General features: G+C 33.0%; 1 protein-coding gene across 1 annotated transcript; it reads left to right on the top strand.

The window, feature by feature from the left end:
- Positions 1-1,181: 1,181 nt before the first annotated feature.
- On the top strand, positions 1,182-11,430 carry LOC123532190 (uncharacterized). Its single transcript, XM_045313557.2, has 3 exons — positions 1,182-1,368; positions 8,322-8,705; positions 9,049-11,430. Exons 1-3 carry the CDS (start codon positions 1,206-1,208, stop codon positions 9,864-9,866), a joined length of 1,365 nt encoding a protein of 454 aa, XP_045169492.2. The 5' UTR covers positions 1,182-1,205; the 3' UTR covers positions 9,867-11,430.
- Positions 11,431-17,825: the final 6,395 nt, after the last annotated feature.

Genomic DNA, 17,825 nt, shown 5'->3' with positions numbered 1-17,825 from the left:
GTAAGGCTGTGATCTTTATTCGTCATCGATGTCATATGAACGCATTTGTAGATCGTTGCAAAAGATCAGCATTTGGTAAAAGCTGATCCTTCACTTGTACAGAGATTTCTAAGGGATGATGATTGTATGAAAGTATCTCTAATTTCAGCTTCATATTCATGTTTTCTTTCATTTTAATCAGCATTTCGTTGTAACAGGGACTTTTGATACATACTGCAACTCATACGTGATAAATACATTGTCTTCGTGTTATTGATATTTTGGTTGAAATGAATGCCCACAGTAAACATTCTACATTTGTAACAAATGATTTACAATATAAAACGTAAACATGTAACGAAAGACGAGATTTAAACCTCAGTTTGTGCTTAAAAATAACACTTTTCATTATGTAGCTTAAACTTCAGACAAATAAAGAACAAGCTATTACCGTCATTAGAAAGACAGGTTTCTGTGCCTTAGTAAGAACAACTGGTTGAAGGTACCAATTGAAATATGGCGGCAAATTTGAAACTCAAGATGGATATCATAATTATGGACGAAAACTGATACAAATGAAATCCTTGATGATACATAGGTTGTCAAAATAACCTAACTTTTCAAATATAGCAAAACAATCCACAGAATCAAGGGAAGTACACTGCAATTCCTCATTTTGTCAAGTACTACAGGGCCATCCTCCTGAACAATTATGAAATAACAAAGACCTGAAACCTTGCACCCAGAGTGTACATACATTGCTGTCACTTAAGAAATTGTCTGTTACTTATATTTTAGCTACAGTTGTGCTATGACATGAAAATACGTCATGTGACAACAAGACTAATGAAATAAAGCAACAAGCTGAAACTTTTCAGTTGTAGGTAAATATGGAAATTTTGTAACTAGTTCTTGTACAATATCCGTATTGGTACAGTTTATCTTTTCTTTTACTATTGACTCATTTATACTTTTTGCAGTGCAAGCCAAATCTGTAGAGCCTGTTCTGTAAATCGTAGCTACCAAATTAAAATTCAGAAAACCATGTTACACACCTTAAGACTGCAAGTGGTGTCGGATTATCACAGCTTGTTTCTAGTGTCGGCAAATGTATAACCCAGTATATAATCCATACAGCTGTTATCAGTTTTGAATAGATTTAAATAACTTATCATGTTTAAAGAATTTCATTTTATCGGGTTCGAAACACAGAAAGATAACTAAAAATGAATTCACGACAACCGATAACATCTATAAGCTCTGCCAACTTCCAGCAGAAAGGAACCGGAATTAATGTTAACAGAAACTATTCACGGGATAGTGGGTTAAATCTTAGTGCTCACCGTGGGGATGTCCGGATGAGTCGATTGGATGCGGCAGAACCTGAAGGTAGTATTTTAATCTTTTAACGTTGATAACTTACATAATTGTGTGTTTCTTTTCTAAATGGAATGAATTAGAAATTCTTTAGCCATATATTTCAAATATTTCATTTTATCAACTGGTGTGTAAATATTTAAATTTTCTAGTCTGATTCGAAATTCAACGCGTTTATTTACAAACATTAACTGTTGATACATGTTAAGGTAATTAATAAGTATAAAGTAGGAGCCGTTTTCTTAAAAAAATCACGTACTTTTCTGAAGTTTGGAAATGAAATCTATGTCAACTTGTTTTTTTTTGTAGCAATATAACACAAATATTGAGTCACCGAAAGTATATAAGCTTAAGTACTCTATCATTGACGACATTACGCCAACGTTTTTATTACATTGACCTCACTTTAATCCAAATCAAAGAAGATTTACATGAATAGCTGCAGTTAGGCTTCATGTATAAAAGAAAAAGAATCTTAAGAAACTTTGATGTCCTTATCTATTATGATAAACTACATGTTTGCAATGTATATATGAAGCATTTTAATTAATTTAGTACACAAGTACTTATTTGCTCATTTACTTTTTTCTAATAAGGTTGTTTTTTTGATAATAAAGTTATTGCCTCTTTTTGTTTGATTGAATTTAGAAAGATTTAAAAACTTTCATAAATAATCTTTATTAATAAATACCACTTCGTTTTTTTAATTTATATACTTTTATCGAATGACTTGAGACGGTATCAAATAAGCGCTTCATATAAAAAAACATTGTATCATTATTTATTCCAAGTTCAGTACATTTGATTGTTGGTAAAGATATTTGCTGGTTTTTGAGGAAAATATGCGAAGTTGAATCATAGACTTATCATTTATCATTAGGTTATTTGGCAGTCGTGTTTGCACAAAACGACCAACGTCCGTCGGACAAATAACAACAATACAATACACGGACAAATAACAACAATACAATACATTACAATACAATACAATACAATGCAATGCAATGCAATGCAACGCAACGCAACGCAACGCAACGCAACGCAACACAATACAATATAATATATTGAAATAAAGATTATATGCAATGTTTATATATAATATTTTGTTCGGTTTAACATTAAACCGACAATTTCATAAGTTATAAACTATCTCGACCTTTTGTCCCGGTCTGTGACTATTTGCCTCCTCCGACGGCCAGTCCATAATATCACAATATCATACTAAACCAAGAAAGTATCAGTGGAACTAAAAAAATGATCCCTGACTTATGATTTTTGCATATCAAAAGCATATAAGCGGAAAGTTGGACTTTGAAAGTGAAATCACTCGCAAAAATAATCGGACAGAAACATAAAGAAAATATTCGCATCTCTTCTTAAAGTAAAGCACCTGATGAATTTTCGCTGAATTCCAGCCAATGACTGCTGAGTAATACTCCCGACAAGGATGACACTATAGTTTATTAATGATGAATTATCAAGGGGCAATAACTCAGTAGTCAGTAGAACAATCAACGAACTGAAACATGAAGATGCTACCTGCATTCCAGTCAGTGTTTACTGAGAAATACTCCGGACAAAATGGCGCTATAGTTTACTTGTTGAATATTCAAAGGGCAATAACCCATTGCAAAATATTCCGCCCGAAACTTGACGACAATGTACAAATACCAGTTTAAGAGAAAAGTTTTCCATGACGTTTCATTGAATTCCAGAGAATTCCAGTGATGAAATATCAAAGGACAATAACTCAGGGTAAAATCATTAGACCGAACCTTGAAGATGATATACTCTAAATACTGCAATAAATTACTTTAAAACATATGTAAAAGCTCATAAATATGCATAGACCATTTTACACAAGCTATCAGTTACTAGGCCATGCGTTCTTTACGTGTGATAAAAGAACGCTCAACGATAAGAAAACCTACATATAATTTTCATTATTTTACGATTTCTTTTCCACTATAAAGATGATTTCAGTCCAGTAATTTATTATACAGTATGCTTTGATTGAAGACATGTATGTTATAAATCGTATCTTACCTGAGAAGCCTGCTTTATTCTTATTTTCGTCAGAAAAGAACAAGCATTTCTAGTCTATTCCAACACACCATACAAATATAAAACTTATTCCTTTCATTTAAAAATGTCACAATTTCTTTCATTTTATCTATTTTTACACAACTTCAAATTGCTGTGGTATATATTTTCCGACTTGAACGACATCTACATAACTTTTGGTTGCGGCAACATGTTACATGAAGTTGCTTTTATAAGTAAGATAGCGGAAATTATTACGTAACTATTATTCAAATGACATTATAAAACATTGGTCACCCAGGTCATCAAGACCCTACCTTTATTTCGAGAGTGTCCCCTAATTAGAGCTGATCATAAAAGTTACTGAAGCATGTAAGATTGTTATTCTATATGTCGTTATTCTTATTGTATTTTTGATATTGTTATTCAATGTCGTGTTATTAATAATCTAAGTATGACCATTGTTATTGTATAAGTCATTATTCTTATTGTATGTTCAATATTCTTATGGTAAAAATCATCATTGCTGTTCAATACCTGACGATTCTATTTACAAAACGTGTCATTCTTATTCTATGTTATGTGATTGTGTTGAATAAGAATATCAATGGTACAATAACAATGACGAAACAGAATAACAATAATGACTTTTACCATAAGAATATCGAACATACCACAAGAATATCGACATATACAATAACAATAGCACATTTTTGAATATGAATGACACGACATTGAATAATCAAAGCCTTGAGATGTCTGGTGGTTGTGGGTTTGCTAGAGTTATTTTAATTTTAAATGCCAATCTATAAATATACATGTATAAGAAACAAATACTAATGTGCTTCATATCTAAGATATACTCTGCCTGACCTTACATGAACAGCTGGAAGTCAGTGATGTAACCATGGGCTGGAATACCTAATCATTAACAGATCTTATATAATCTAAATGGCCATTGTGAATGGATAGAGGATGAATAAGAACTGCTTGATCATTGATAATTCATCCGCATTGTTCATGAATGGGACTACTTTGTGTAGCACATGAACAAATTCATTTGGATGTGATTTGGAATCAAATATAGATGCTACATGATTGTCAGAAATACACTTAACTTTGGTAGCGGGATAAACCTGCAACCAAAAATAACAAACATACAATAATAATAACATAAATATATAATTTAGCAAACGTTTAACATGCCATAAACTACAATTTAGGTTAAATGCATATACTGGTAATTAAGCTAAAGATTTGTTACCTTCTGTTTCTATGCATAATTTTATGTGTAAAAAATGTAACAAAATAATACATTTACAAAATCATTAGAAAAAAAACATGTATGATGTAAATTTTTTAACTGTATAAAATTATTTGAATACCAATTGTAAGATTCATAAGTTGTCTATCTGGTAATTCGTGGCATATTTGTATTCTGTATACGCTGTATTCTTGCATTTGTCAGTTAACGCAGCCAAGTTAGCTGAGCTGTCCTTAAAGATATATTTTTACTTTAATGAAAGACACAAAATGTGTTTCTCAAAATTGATATAATAACATATGCGAACATGCGATATCAGCTAAAGTGGTGAGTAAGCAATCATGCGAACAAACATCAACACAGGAAAAAAAACAACAAACAACACATCGTTTTAACTTTCAAAAACAAATATTAACTTTTTGTTGTATGGCTAAATTTTAAAGGACAAGGGGAATATTAAACACAGCATATACGAAGCAGTTATAATGAATGATAAGAAATCCATTTTAAAGCAAATGTACAACAAATAGGAAAAAACAACAACAAGTGAAAAACACACAAACAAACAAACACATAAACAAAACAACAACATCAACAAACAACAGCAACAACAATAACAAAGAATTAAAACCAAACAAGAAAAATAAAATAAAATAATAAATCAATTCTCAAAATGAAAAACAAAATCTCTTCTATATGATCACACCCTATTACCTGATGTCCACCACGCCGAGGGATGCGGCTGCCACAGAGGTCAGAAATCAATAACGATGAGTAGTGGTGTTAGTCTTTTAAGGTGTATTTTTTCATTTCGAATTTACATGAAAATATTCTGGTGCAAGCATACGTGTAAATGCCTTAACATACTATATATTTAATCCTGGTAACCAACATTGCAAAATAATCAGAATTCAGCTGTTTAAATTGGACGTTTTTTAAAATTGATGCGAAAGTCATATTCAACGGCCCCATTCGAAGTGTTTACAAAATATTTTGAATGAGTTTACCTCACACGTCAAACGACCAATCATCTGGGGATAATCCTGGCAAGTTTCAAGTCTGTCCGTACGCTTACACCGACGATCTGACCCTCCAAAGGGACCCGGGTTATAGTCACGCATGATAAACTTTACCGCAGAGGGCATTTTTAAATGATGCCCATCTCGCCGAGGAGTCAAAATACAGGATACCGTTAACGGCTGAGGAAAATTGGGTGTGAAAACGTATATTTTGGCTGTTTGTTTCGCTTTTAAGACTTGGGAGGTCATGGAATCATTTGCATATGCATTGTTTATACTTATGTTTAATAATGGGCGATTTTCAATGACGAACACGTCTGTAACACAGTGTTAATCAGTCTAGATTGAACTTTTATCTTTCTCCGACGTTTCATACTATCTGCTACATGTATAGATTGGTTCTGCTGCTGTAAATTTCATTTTGTAAATTCATTTTTGTTTCAGTTTCTTTTATGATGAAATATACCGAAATAATGATATCTTAAGTCCTGGTACTTGCGTTCTTGCAGGACTCAGTGTTGAAGTTACGGATAATATTAGATATTAAATCGTTTTGCATTTATTATGTATTATTATTGGAATGCTTGATATAGGACAAAAACATGTACTGACGTGATTCTGAACGAAGGTGAAATACTTATTTCTAGCGACCAGCGTGTGGGCATTTATCGAAGTTACAGGGCAAAATATCAAAACTGAATACATTTTTAAAGTTGTCAATAGAGATTGATCAGAATGAAGTCTTCATTTCAGATAGTAACAGGTAATAACAGGTGGTTTAGTTATTTCCATTGCAGTTTGATAGATCTCTCTTGACATGACAATTAACTAAATGGTCAATCACTCTAGTGTTAACTTTAAAATTATTGTTACAGTAATAACACATGTATGCCTTCATCTTTGGTTCTGAAATTGAATACAAGATAAATTGTTTAGAACATGCATGATTAATGAATAACGGCTTTATTTAAAACCGAGCAATTGACTTATGCCACTGACAACAAAATATAAATTTTCTAGCGTAACTGATCTTTTATGTAGAACTATGTTACTATCAGTAACCTCTCAGTATGAAAGCTTGATAATGCAAAATAATAAGATATTTGATATTAACTTATATTCAACACTGAATCCAGCAAAAACGCAAGTACCAGGACTCGGGATTTCATTGCTGGCAGCAAATGTCTGTATATTATGATAAAAAAAGAAACAAGAATGATTTTACAAAACGAAGACTTTCAGCGGCAAAACAACACTATACATGTACAGTATCAGACTGTATGCAATGTATGAGATATATATATTATATAAATATAATCTAGACTGATTGCAAAACGATTTATCATTTAATATAAACACTGAAACCAGCAAGAACGCAAGTACCGATACCAGCAGGACTTACACCATCATTTCTGTATCTTTCATGATAAAAGAAATTGAAACAAAATTAAGTTTACATCACGAAGACTTGTAGCAAAACAACGTTGGAGATAGAAGTTCAATCTAGACTGATTAACACTGTGTTACAGCGGTGTTCGCCATTGAAAATCGCCCATTATTAAACAAAGTATAAACAATGCATGCTGCAAATAATTCCGTGATGTCCCAGGTCTCAAAAGTAAAACAAACAGCCAAAATAGAAGTCTTTACACCAAATTTTCCTCTGTCGTAACGATATCCTATATTTTGACACCTCGGCGGGATGGGCATCATTTAAAAATGCCCTCGGTAAAGTTTATCATACGTGACTATACCAATGGTCACATTTTCGTAGTTAATTTTAAACGTAGTTTGTCGTACGTTGAAGTACGTGTAAGTACGAACAACTACGTTCAACTACGAGTAAATCGGGTAGGGTTAACTAGGGTATCACTACGTCTTACCACGAGTTACTACGTTACACTACGTATATACTACGATCGAAGTACGAACAACTGCGACAAATTACGATCAACTACGCTGAGCTACGGAAAAGCGTTTAGCCGTAGTGGAGCCCTAGTTTAGTTTAGCCGTAGTGGAGCCCTAGTTGATCGTAGTTGAACCGTACTGTCGATGCGTTTTTCTTGTACTACGATCAAAAACGATACACACTACTGTTAAGTACGATCAAGTACGTTTAACTACGATCAACTACGTTCAAACTACGGGCACAGTAGGGTCAAAACATCGTAGTTAATCGTAGTCAGATTTTGAACATGTCGAAAAAGTATTTGCTTACTAGGGACAAATCATAAGTTCGAACTACGATCATTACTACGTTTTACTACGATTATCTACGTGTAACTACGCTTAGTTCGATCAACTACGATCATTCCTTACTACGATTAACAACGTGTAGTGTGACCACGCCATTAACAGCTGAATTCTTCTTTATTTCGCAAAGTTGGCAACCAGGATTAATTTTATATAATATATATGCCTGCACCTGAATATCTTCATGGAAAGTCGAAATAAAAAAATACAGCTAAAAAACCTAACACCACTACTCACCGTTATTGATTTGCTACCTCTGTGGCAGCCGCATCCCTCGGCGTGGTGGACATCAGGTAATAGGGTGTGATGATGTTTGTTTATAAAATCATAGTCCTATTTCGGCTGTATCCTTCATCAGACTAAAATTAAGATATTGGTTTTTACAGCCATCGAATATCTACCGCAAAGCTCAGGTTTAGGACAAGGAAGTTTTGACTATACCAACTTATATTGCACTATTGATGCACAAGAAAATAGCTATTCTACCATTGATTTCGTCACTCCTCCAGACGGGGATGGGGTTCCAACATCTCATAGTTACAGAGCAGGGTGTGGCATCCGGAATGTCTATTTTACTATCTTTAAACGTGTGCTTTCGGCGCTTCTTATCATTGGAGATGTTTTGTTAGACTGGACGTTATTGTCTGATGAAATTACGGGAATACTATCTGACGAAATCACACTTTCACTTAATGAAAAGTTCACGTTCTCTTTTCCGACATTTGACGATGCTGTGCGAGTATTTGACGACAGTGCAATGGGAACGGATAGTGAGTAAATAAATATATATCTGTGACTGTGTAAATTTGTATATTACACGACCAGAGATAATTACATAAAATGATTTAGGCAAATAGATAAATAATTTTGAAGCAGGTTGGAAAAGTCAAGACATTATTTTCGTATACAAAAAATAATTATACCATTGGAATCATAACAATGGACATAAAAGTAAACGGTTATATACAAAATGTATACGGTAAATAATTATTTAAAAAAAAAACAAAACAATGAAAGTTTCACTGTGTTACTATGTAAAGTAATCAGAGTTTTGTTTTCTTTTGTTCATATATGTATTAGAAAGAGATGCTCATTTATTGTTTTTCTTTTCAGATTGTTTCTCTACACAAACAGCGATTTGGTACAGCGGTTTTGTACTTTTTGGCTCTGTCTTTGCCATAGTGAAGTTGTTGAATATCGTTGGAGAAACCAGGCGTGAAATCTGTGAGAAGAACCAGAAACACAATAAACATGATGAATCGCAAGAGAACGAAAAAAAGAAACATGAAACTTTCGGATTCCAGCTGTTACACGGCTGGGTAGAAACTATATTTGCTCTTTTGTTTGAAGACCTCCCACAAAATATGTTGCTCTATAAATACTCGTCCACCTGTAAGGGTAATTCCTTAAGTATAACAAAGACATCTGTCTCAATGATAGGTTCTCTTGTGAAAAATGTTTTTCGAAAATGTACATGTAAACAAAAACCTGGCTGTGCTTGCTGTCTAATTGCTTTCGATATTGGTTGCATGAACTTTTCGTGCTTATCTTGCGTGGTTTGTTCCTGTTGTTCCGCTGCAAACAATTACTATCCAGATGGAAGTTTAGTTAAGATGAATGGGGGAAAGCTGGCAATTGAAAATGTTGAAGATACTTGTTTGTGTTGCAAATGTGTTGAGCTTGAGTGGGGGTGTGAAGTGGGTATTCCACCTGTATGCTCTTGTGGAAGCTGCGTTTTCATCAAGCAAATGGGGTGCTGTGATAACACATTTAAAAGTAAATGCTGTGAGTCTAACTGCTATTGTAGTAAAGGCTGCTGTGGTAAAAGGATTGATAAAGACCCAATATGGTTAGACAAATACATCACCTTAGGCTATCTGGTCAACGTTGCTGTTTTTGCCTTTTATTTTTTATTTGTACACTTATCGTAAACTTTGTTTTGGGTTTTAACACCATATTTTCTGCTTTTTCTGAAGGATTCGGAAGCAAACATGGGAATAGTACGCTTTGAGTAGTTTCCTTATTTAGATTTTAGTACATTCAATTAAGGAATGTAGTTTTTCATGACTAAAAATTACAAATTAATGTTAAATGACATTCTGCTTACTTGTATATGCATATGGATAAGCATAGGCACACCATGTTCATTGGTATAACGTTATAATAGCTGGTGCATACATATTATGCTATGTACAATTTAATGCTTACTGGTATATACAAATCATGCTATACATAACGTTATATTTACCGAATTATAATTACATTCATTAAACGTTTTGTGTTTAAAGAACAAAGAATTTTTTTCATATAAAAAACGAGACTGCACGAGAAATCTGACAACATTCATAAAAAGATGATCAAAAATGCCTCAATGAAAATTTCTTTCGAAATTTGATGAAGGCTTTAAAACAAACATTTGATTTTACATGTAATTTGAACTAAAATTTCTGACAGTGAAGAGCAAAATTATATCGACACTACTATATGATTTTTTCACTGCATTTATAGTAGTTTTGCACGTTTGACAAACTGGAAATAATGGCGTAACATCATTTATACGGATAATGTAGAATAACTCGGTATACAGGAATCGTTTCATGAATAAATTGCAAGCTATATGTAAATTAATAAAAGTGGCAACATAACTTTAAGTACAAAATTTAAACGTTTGACATATTAGATAAGTCCAAGTATTTCTTAAAAGCAGCTGGTAATGTGTGGATCTAATTAATTATGGGCAAATATCTCAAAAACTCGCGCACAGACCTACATGTATGCATTTTATTTAGAACTGGCCTGATGATAACTGAACCGGGAACCTTATTTCTATTAGAAAGGGAGTTACAATAAAGAGCGATAAGTCTTCTGGCTTTCCTATCTTAATGTCGAAAATATCGATATTTTGGCATTTAGATTTTCTTATACTGATAGAAAACAACCCGCTTATATTGTAAATATAAGTACACAATTATTTCTGTGCGCATGAAAGGGTATAAACCACATTGGAACATCTTGAAAATCTTCCACTAGCGTGATTAATAGACTTACAATAAGTCTCTATATGGTTTATACTTTAAAAGCATAAAAAGCATTTAAATCCTAAATACATACCGTTTTTTACATAATGTTATACTTACTTGTATGTACTAACCATGTTATGCATTGTTTGCTGCTTACATGTATAAACATATCATTCAACTTAATGAAACCTATTTAAAATGTTTATCAGACGATACTATATTTTTATCTCCATAATAACTGGCCGGTGAAAATGCACCTTATGGAGGTTATCATTCTTTCACGTCTATTTCTGCTCTGCCTTGATATACATTCCTTTCAACATTTATTATTTGGTGTTAAAAATTGTATATTTGCCTTTGCTATTTTTCATACGGTTTCACGATAGATAGCAAAAATGGACATTGCACATATCTTGCTGAACTCTTTAAGAACAATATACTGCTGCTTCAAAATAAATAAAAGAAGAAGACATAAGAGCGAATATTGTTTGTTTAATGGTATCCGTGACTGAGAATATTTTTGCGCTTAACTGTTCTTAATGTTTGTATCCAACAAAAAGTCTAATGTATGGATATATGTTCGTAAACTCTATCCATACCTTAAAGAAAAGTCGATGTCCTTTAGAAAAGACTTTTGTTTTAACGTCCGCCAACATATAATGAAGTGTCTAAGCTCTGCAAGTTTTTAAAATTTATTCCATTTCCTTTTATAAGATCTGTACACGCGTATACCGATGTAAAGATGGACGAACAGTGTATTAGCGACAAATATGACAGATCTTTTCAAAGTGTTTCAGATACAATTTCGTAAGGTAACGTTTTCATTTCTATCAATGTTAGCTCACATTTGATCGCCCTGATTGTCCATCATCATCTTCATATTCAGTTATCTTGTCAAGACCCTATAAGTCACAATTTGTACTGTTTCTATAATGACACTTAACCATAGTGATTTCCTCAATAAAATTTCGTAAAAGGTTAATCGTTACTGAATAATTTGGCGTCAAAAACCAGGTCACTAGGCTGAATTGTTATAATAGAAAGCCTTGGCTACATGTTCAGAATGTATTTGTATCAAATCTAAGACAAATAGTTCAAAACTGGGTCATAGAATGTTTCTATTCACTCCTCTCCAAGTAATATCTTAGCATATGTAACATTAGCTACAGGAATTTACTGCATAGACAAAAGATATATTAATCAAAACTCGCAGACAGAGCCTTGAAAAGTATATAGCCAGTAACTTCGCAGAAGCCTTGGCAACAAGAGAACACCAGTAAAAGGCACGACCAACGAAACAGGATAGAAGACAGAACTTTATCAAAATAGCCCGGACATAAGTAGGTTTATGAGCTATCAACCACGGAGTCATCTGTCTGTCCCTTCACACAATCAAAGAGAATGAAGTGTCCAACTGTAAAAGAGTTAATAATTAACTGTATAACTAAAATGCAAGCGTCTTAGGACGACCATTTAATATATAGCTTCGCACTCATCAAAAGAATAGAATATTTTTAGCTCGACTATTCAAAGAATATATAGAGCTATTGGACTCACCCATGCGTCGGCGTCGGCATCCCAATTTGGTAAAAAAATTTGTATGTACGCTGGTATCTCAGTTCCCACTCACTACTGCATGCACATGCCATTAAAAGGATCATGATATTGGCCTAAGTTTTTTCGAACGTTTTATAAAAGAGTTTTAACAGGTCACTATTAAAATTTACCCATTACTTCTTACTATTTAATGGGATTTTCATGACCATAGTTTTAATGCCATACATTAAAAAGCCATGAAATAAATACATTAAAACCCTGGTAAAATATACCTTGTTAAAATGACTTTGATGGCCATGAAAAGCTGCTTAAAACAAACCATTAAAATAAGTTAACAGGCTCCTTAAAACACCATGAAATTTTTAAATGGCATGAAATTATTTTGCCATTGAAAAGTACCTCTTAATTCCACATTAATTAGTAAGAACTAGTAGGGCCATTAATTATTTTAATACTCTGTTAATGGACGTTAATTATTAAAAGAATGTTTAGTAGTCTCATTAAATATGCCAGATTCAATTTTAATGGGTTCGTAATATTTTAATGCTATATCAAATTAAGCGCCATGCAAATTTGCCATCATAATTAGACATCTTAAGATAATCAACTTCATATTGATATTTGCCGTATTGATTTAAACTACGTATAACTACACATGTAAAAGTATCTATACATATGTACTGTTTTGTAAAATGCTAGAAAATTATTTGTTTCTTCTTTTTTCTCTGATTATTTTGTAATGTAAACACATGTAACAGCCTCGTACATATTGTCATATTGTATCCTCATTCTGTCATATTTTCATATGAAATGAGAAAATAAATGGATCTTGTATTGTATCGTGTTGTACTGAGAAGGGTTTACAGGTACCGGTTTAATAGATCAAGTGATCATGTGGGTGGTTTTAACTATTCAACATTATAATATTGACAAACATTCTCACCAATTTTTTATTAGTACAGACATTAGGCATCAGGTGTATTAAAAAAAAACAACCGTTAATGACAATGTCAACGCACAATGGGCAATCACAATTTAGCTCTACTTCAGTACTTTGTGCTCAGGTGCATGCACTTAAACAGCTAAGAACAAATATTTGAGGGATTGCATCACAAGTAGCTTCCCCCTCCCCAATCAAGTGTGCCACACTCTTTGATTCATTAGAACAAAGAAGCGATTGATCTGCCCATGCCCCAAATGAATTTAAATCAGAGTGTAAATCTTCACAATCATGTGTACTGTTCACTTCTCTATAAAACTTAGTTTCTACTCAAGGATTGGAAAATTTAAAAATCTAACTGGTTTGAACACATTTTATAATGTAAATTCCTTACCCAGCCCATTTTCTTATACAAATGCTGATTATTTGGACAGGGAAAAAAATATAAAAAAAAACACAGAAAAAGTGGCATACATCAATACGTATTTACCACTACTACGTATATATCACTATTTTTTCCAAGCAATTAACTTTTTTAGCTACCAAACTGAATTTTAATGGCATGATTCATGGTCAAAAATTGGTGTTTTGATGGTATTTTAACATGAAACCCATTAATATTGTGAAAGAATTAATTGGGTTAATTAACGGTTTTTCATATTTTAATGGATATTCTACAGGGTTTTAAACCATGTTTAATGGTATGTGCATCCAGTTGTGACTTGTGGGAATGGATTGGAACTTCACACACTTATTTATTCATTGTGATTAACTGACTTACACTGCGTATGTTCCATAACTCTAATTTGCATTTTTACAAATTATGCCCCTTTTTCGACTAAGAAATTTTTGGTTAAGGTTTCACATGTAAGCTCGTATCTCAGTACCCATGGTTTAGAATGGATTGAAACTTCACACTGTGATGATCAAACATACATTGTACATGTTCCATAACTTTACTTTAGCATTTTTACAAAATTATGCCTCATTTTTGACTTAGCAATTGTTTGGTAATGTTTTTATATGTAAGTTTGTATGTAAGCTGGTATCTCAGCACCCACAAATGGGTATGGATGGAAACTGGACCATTGTAATGAGATGATATGCACTGTATAGGTTCCATAAGTCTGTTCTGTAACCGTACAAAATTATGTCTCTTTTTCGACTTTAATATTCCTTCAATTGACATGACTGTTGAATAGTCGAGCGTTGCTTTCCATCGACAGCTCTTGTTAATTCAAGGAATCTATTTTGTAGTCGTTAGACAAACATTCATGACTGCTGTAACTGTATCCACTTGCTACTAGAACTTGCGGATGACTTGTCAAGATCTAGCTATCAAAACCATAAACATGTGAATGAATGGGTTGGATTTTACGGCGAACCGATACAAAAATATAAAAAAGAACATAAAATATAAACGTACATTTACCTTTGAGGCATAATCTATTCAATTTACAGTATGAAAATAGGCCTGGAAAATTATAATTTTTGGATATATTATTATAAATCCTTAATTATGATATCATTATTAGTTAAGCAATAAATATTTGTGGCGTTATATAAATAAGGGCCTTGTATTGTCGGGTATAACATCAAAACAGCGGGCCAACGTTATCAATCTATCATCACAGCCATCTAAGCTATGCTTTGCCTTACTAAAACAAGATTCTGTAATCAATAAATCTATTATGTTGACACTTACACACGGTATTTTTCAAAGTAAACATAATAAATTACGACGAAATTTCATTAATACCAGTTAAAGTCGTGGGCCAGCAAAAACATGAAAAGCCCACCACTGTTGAAAATCACTTTAGTTATTTTGAAGTTATAAATTTTAACTACAGAGATTCTTAAATTTTGGATTAATTTAACATGGTGGCAAATAAAAGTCTCCCAGTACTATTTATTAATCCATTCTAACTTTTTGTGATCATGGAGTAAATTCAAATTAACTACGATTTTGCAGTTCCGCTTTAGCCATTTCATTTTCTTTCATAAGTACACTCAATTAAACTGAGTTTGCTATTACTTCTCTTGGTTGCGTTCTATGCTTAGAAAGGACGTTCTTTCCGTTTTGTTAGACAATAAAAATAAAATAATGTAAAGATTTCAAATCACGATTACGTTAACTTAATTCCATTTTTGCGTTGTTGATAGTAAATTTTAAAAATAAGACATCGGCTGCTCATTATTTTATACTAAAGATGAATACACCGGTAGTTGTTGCAGCAAACTGCCATTTACGGATCAGAAAGTGATATGACTTGGTTCAGTTGAAAACCTGTCCATTAGTTTTTCAAATGTTTGAATGTCGTTTATGTTCAGATTATGCATATATCAAATGTCTTTTCTAACTGTAGGCAATATATGAATTTGGGATATAAATAGAATTGACCAAGAGACGTGAAAAGTACATATTCTAGTAACAGTGACCAACACCTTACAGTGATATAGTGGCAGTAAAAACAATACCCCTCACATTAAGCTGCCTGCTAGTCGATACTAAGTTCCAGCGCAATATCTCATTCCTAACTAGAGATTTTGAGTGCAAGAGCGGATTTTTTAAATATCTTTTTTGTTTGTTTTAGTAACAGAAACACTAATACAATCTAAAGCTAGTTATGCTTTTAGGCTTGCTATTTCTGGGCTATCTAAACAACCTTTTTGATGATCCAAATGGAAGATATTTTTAATAACTATGAATTTGATACTACGGCATCTAAATGGCTCAGTTGTATCATCAGTAACGAAACAAACATTAAAGCTCGGACCTGGATTGGAACCAATACTCGTTAGCAGCCCTCCAACAGACCAAAGCCTTCGAAGTAGGAGTTTTCAAAGTATACCGGCTGATTCCAAACTTGACCCGACTGACCATGTGCAATCTCAAGCTTGCTTTGTCTATAAGCTACCTATATGGAAAGAAAAATTTCAGTCTTAAAAAAGATACTTTACTCTGTTTCATGAGTAGTGACCTCAGTGATCTCAAGTGCAAACCAAACATTGATTTACTGTTAGCTACCAACAAGCTATGTTTCAGTTCAATATCTTAAATAAAACAAAAATGAAAATTTTGACGCCTCTCATTCACCAATCTGCCCTTTAAACACAAATCACTTAAAACTGGAATATTAGAGGGAAAACACTTAATTTATAAATTAATGTATAGTTTATTATCCCGTTATAATATCCGGAATAGCCGTTTATCTAATAGGTGTTTCTTAAGCTCTGAAGATACATTCAAGCGTGCACTCTCTAAACAAACGTTCTGCAGGGCCTGTACTCGTCAAAGTTTAAAGATTCAGAAAAGAATGCAAATGGCAAATATTCACTTTGCAAACACTATAATAGATAGATAGATAGATAGATTGCTGCATACCAATATCACTATATTACATATTACTTATAAAAACATTACTATAAAATACTGACACTGGTCAAATATTGCACTATTAAGCACAGTTTAAGTTAAAATTATCACATTTCAAGTAATCACAGATACATCAATTCTGTCCTATTACATTTTTCCACAGATTTATGTTCAATTTTGTATGAATTGTTATGCAAAGGATAGCCCATAAAGTCATCAGATTTATTCCCAATGTGATAAAAATGCTGATCTGGCTGTAGCTATTATAGCATACGCATAAAAATGAAAATATGTCCGTAAAATTTAAACTTGGAATGTCGATGAATATGGGCACCATAAGCTGTATCTTATATTTGTCGAAAGGTGACACTTGTCAAGACAAGACATTAACATACTCTTATCTGTAAACTTACTGAAAATGAATGATCCGTATTTATCAATATGCTGAAACATTGAGTATAGAGAGAGACACGAACAGAAGTTAGAAGGCCGCTTAATAAACGTGATTCATTGATATGTTAAGCTTTGAAGTGTGGGGGTTTAAAATCCCAGATTAGATACCTATGATATACGACAGCTTGTGATCGTTTTGGAATGTTGTGAATGAGGCCAAGCACTGTCACAACTTTTACCTAACAAATTCTGGTTTTGATGCCGTTTCGCCCTGCATCATAGAGATTATTTTGCGGTTTGACAAGTACAAGTTTAATGTAGTCAAATAGAAATAAGTAAATTACATATCAACAGTTGGAATTATGTTTGTCCGTTACTAACCGTTTTGTACTCGTAATAAAACTATCAGTTTATTTGATTAACTTGGTGGTCATTAAGCATCTTTAATTAAGATGAAGAAATACATCTGAGCCTGCAACGGGAAAACTAACATAGTGGCTTTGCGACCAGCATGGATCCAGACCAGCCTGCGCATCCACGCAGTCTGGTCAGGATCCATGCTGTTCGCCAACAGTTTCTCTTATTGCAATAGGTTTTGAAAGCG

Source organism: Mercenaria mercenaria, chromosome 11 (genome assembly GCF_021730395.1).
Source record: "Mercenaria mercenaria strain notata chromosome 11, MADL_Memer_1, whole genome shotgun sequence".
NCBI lineage: Eukaryota > Metazoa > Mollusca > Bivalvia > Venerida > Veneridae > Mercenaria > Mercenaria mercenaria.
The sequence above is the reverse complement of the archived record's forward strand: the minus strand, read 5'-3'. Positions and strand labels throughout refer to the sequence as shown.

What these genes read in the sequence shown, in the direction of transcription:
- LOC123532190 (XM_045313557.2), top strand. Translation starts at nt 1,206, where the DNA reads ATGAATTCACGACAACCGATAACATCTATAAGCTCTGCCAACTTCCAG. An exon ending in GGATGCGGCAGAACCTGAAG is followed by an intron (nt 1,369 to 8,321) that starts GTAGTATTTTAA and finishes TGGTTTTTACAG; the next exon opens with CCATCGAATATCTACCGCAA. An exon ending in CAGTGCAATGGGAACGGATA is followed by an intron (nt 8,706 to 9,048) that starts GTGAGTAAATAA and finishes TTTTCTTTTCAG; the next exon opens with ATTGTTTCTCTACACAAACA.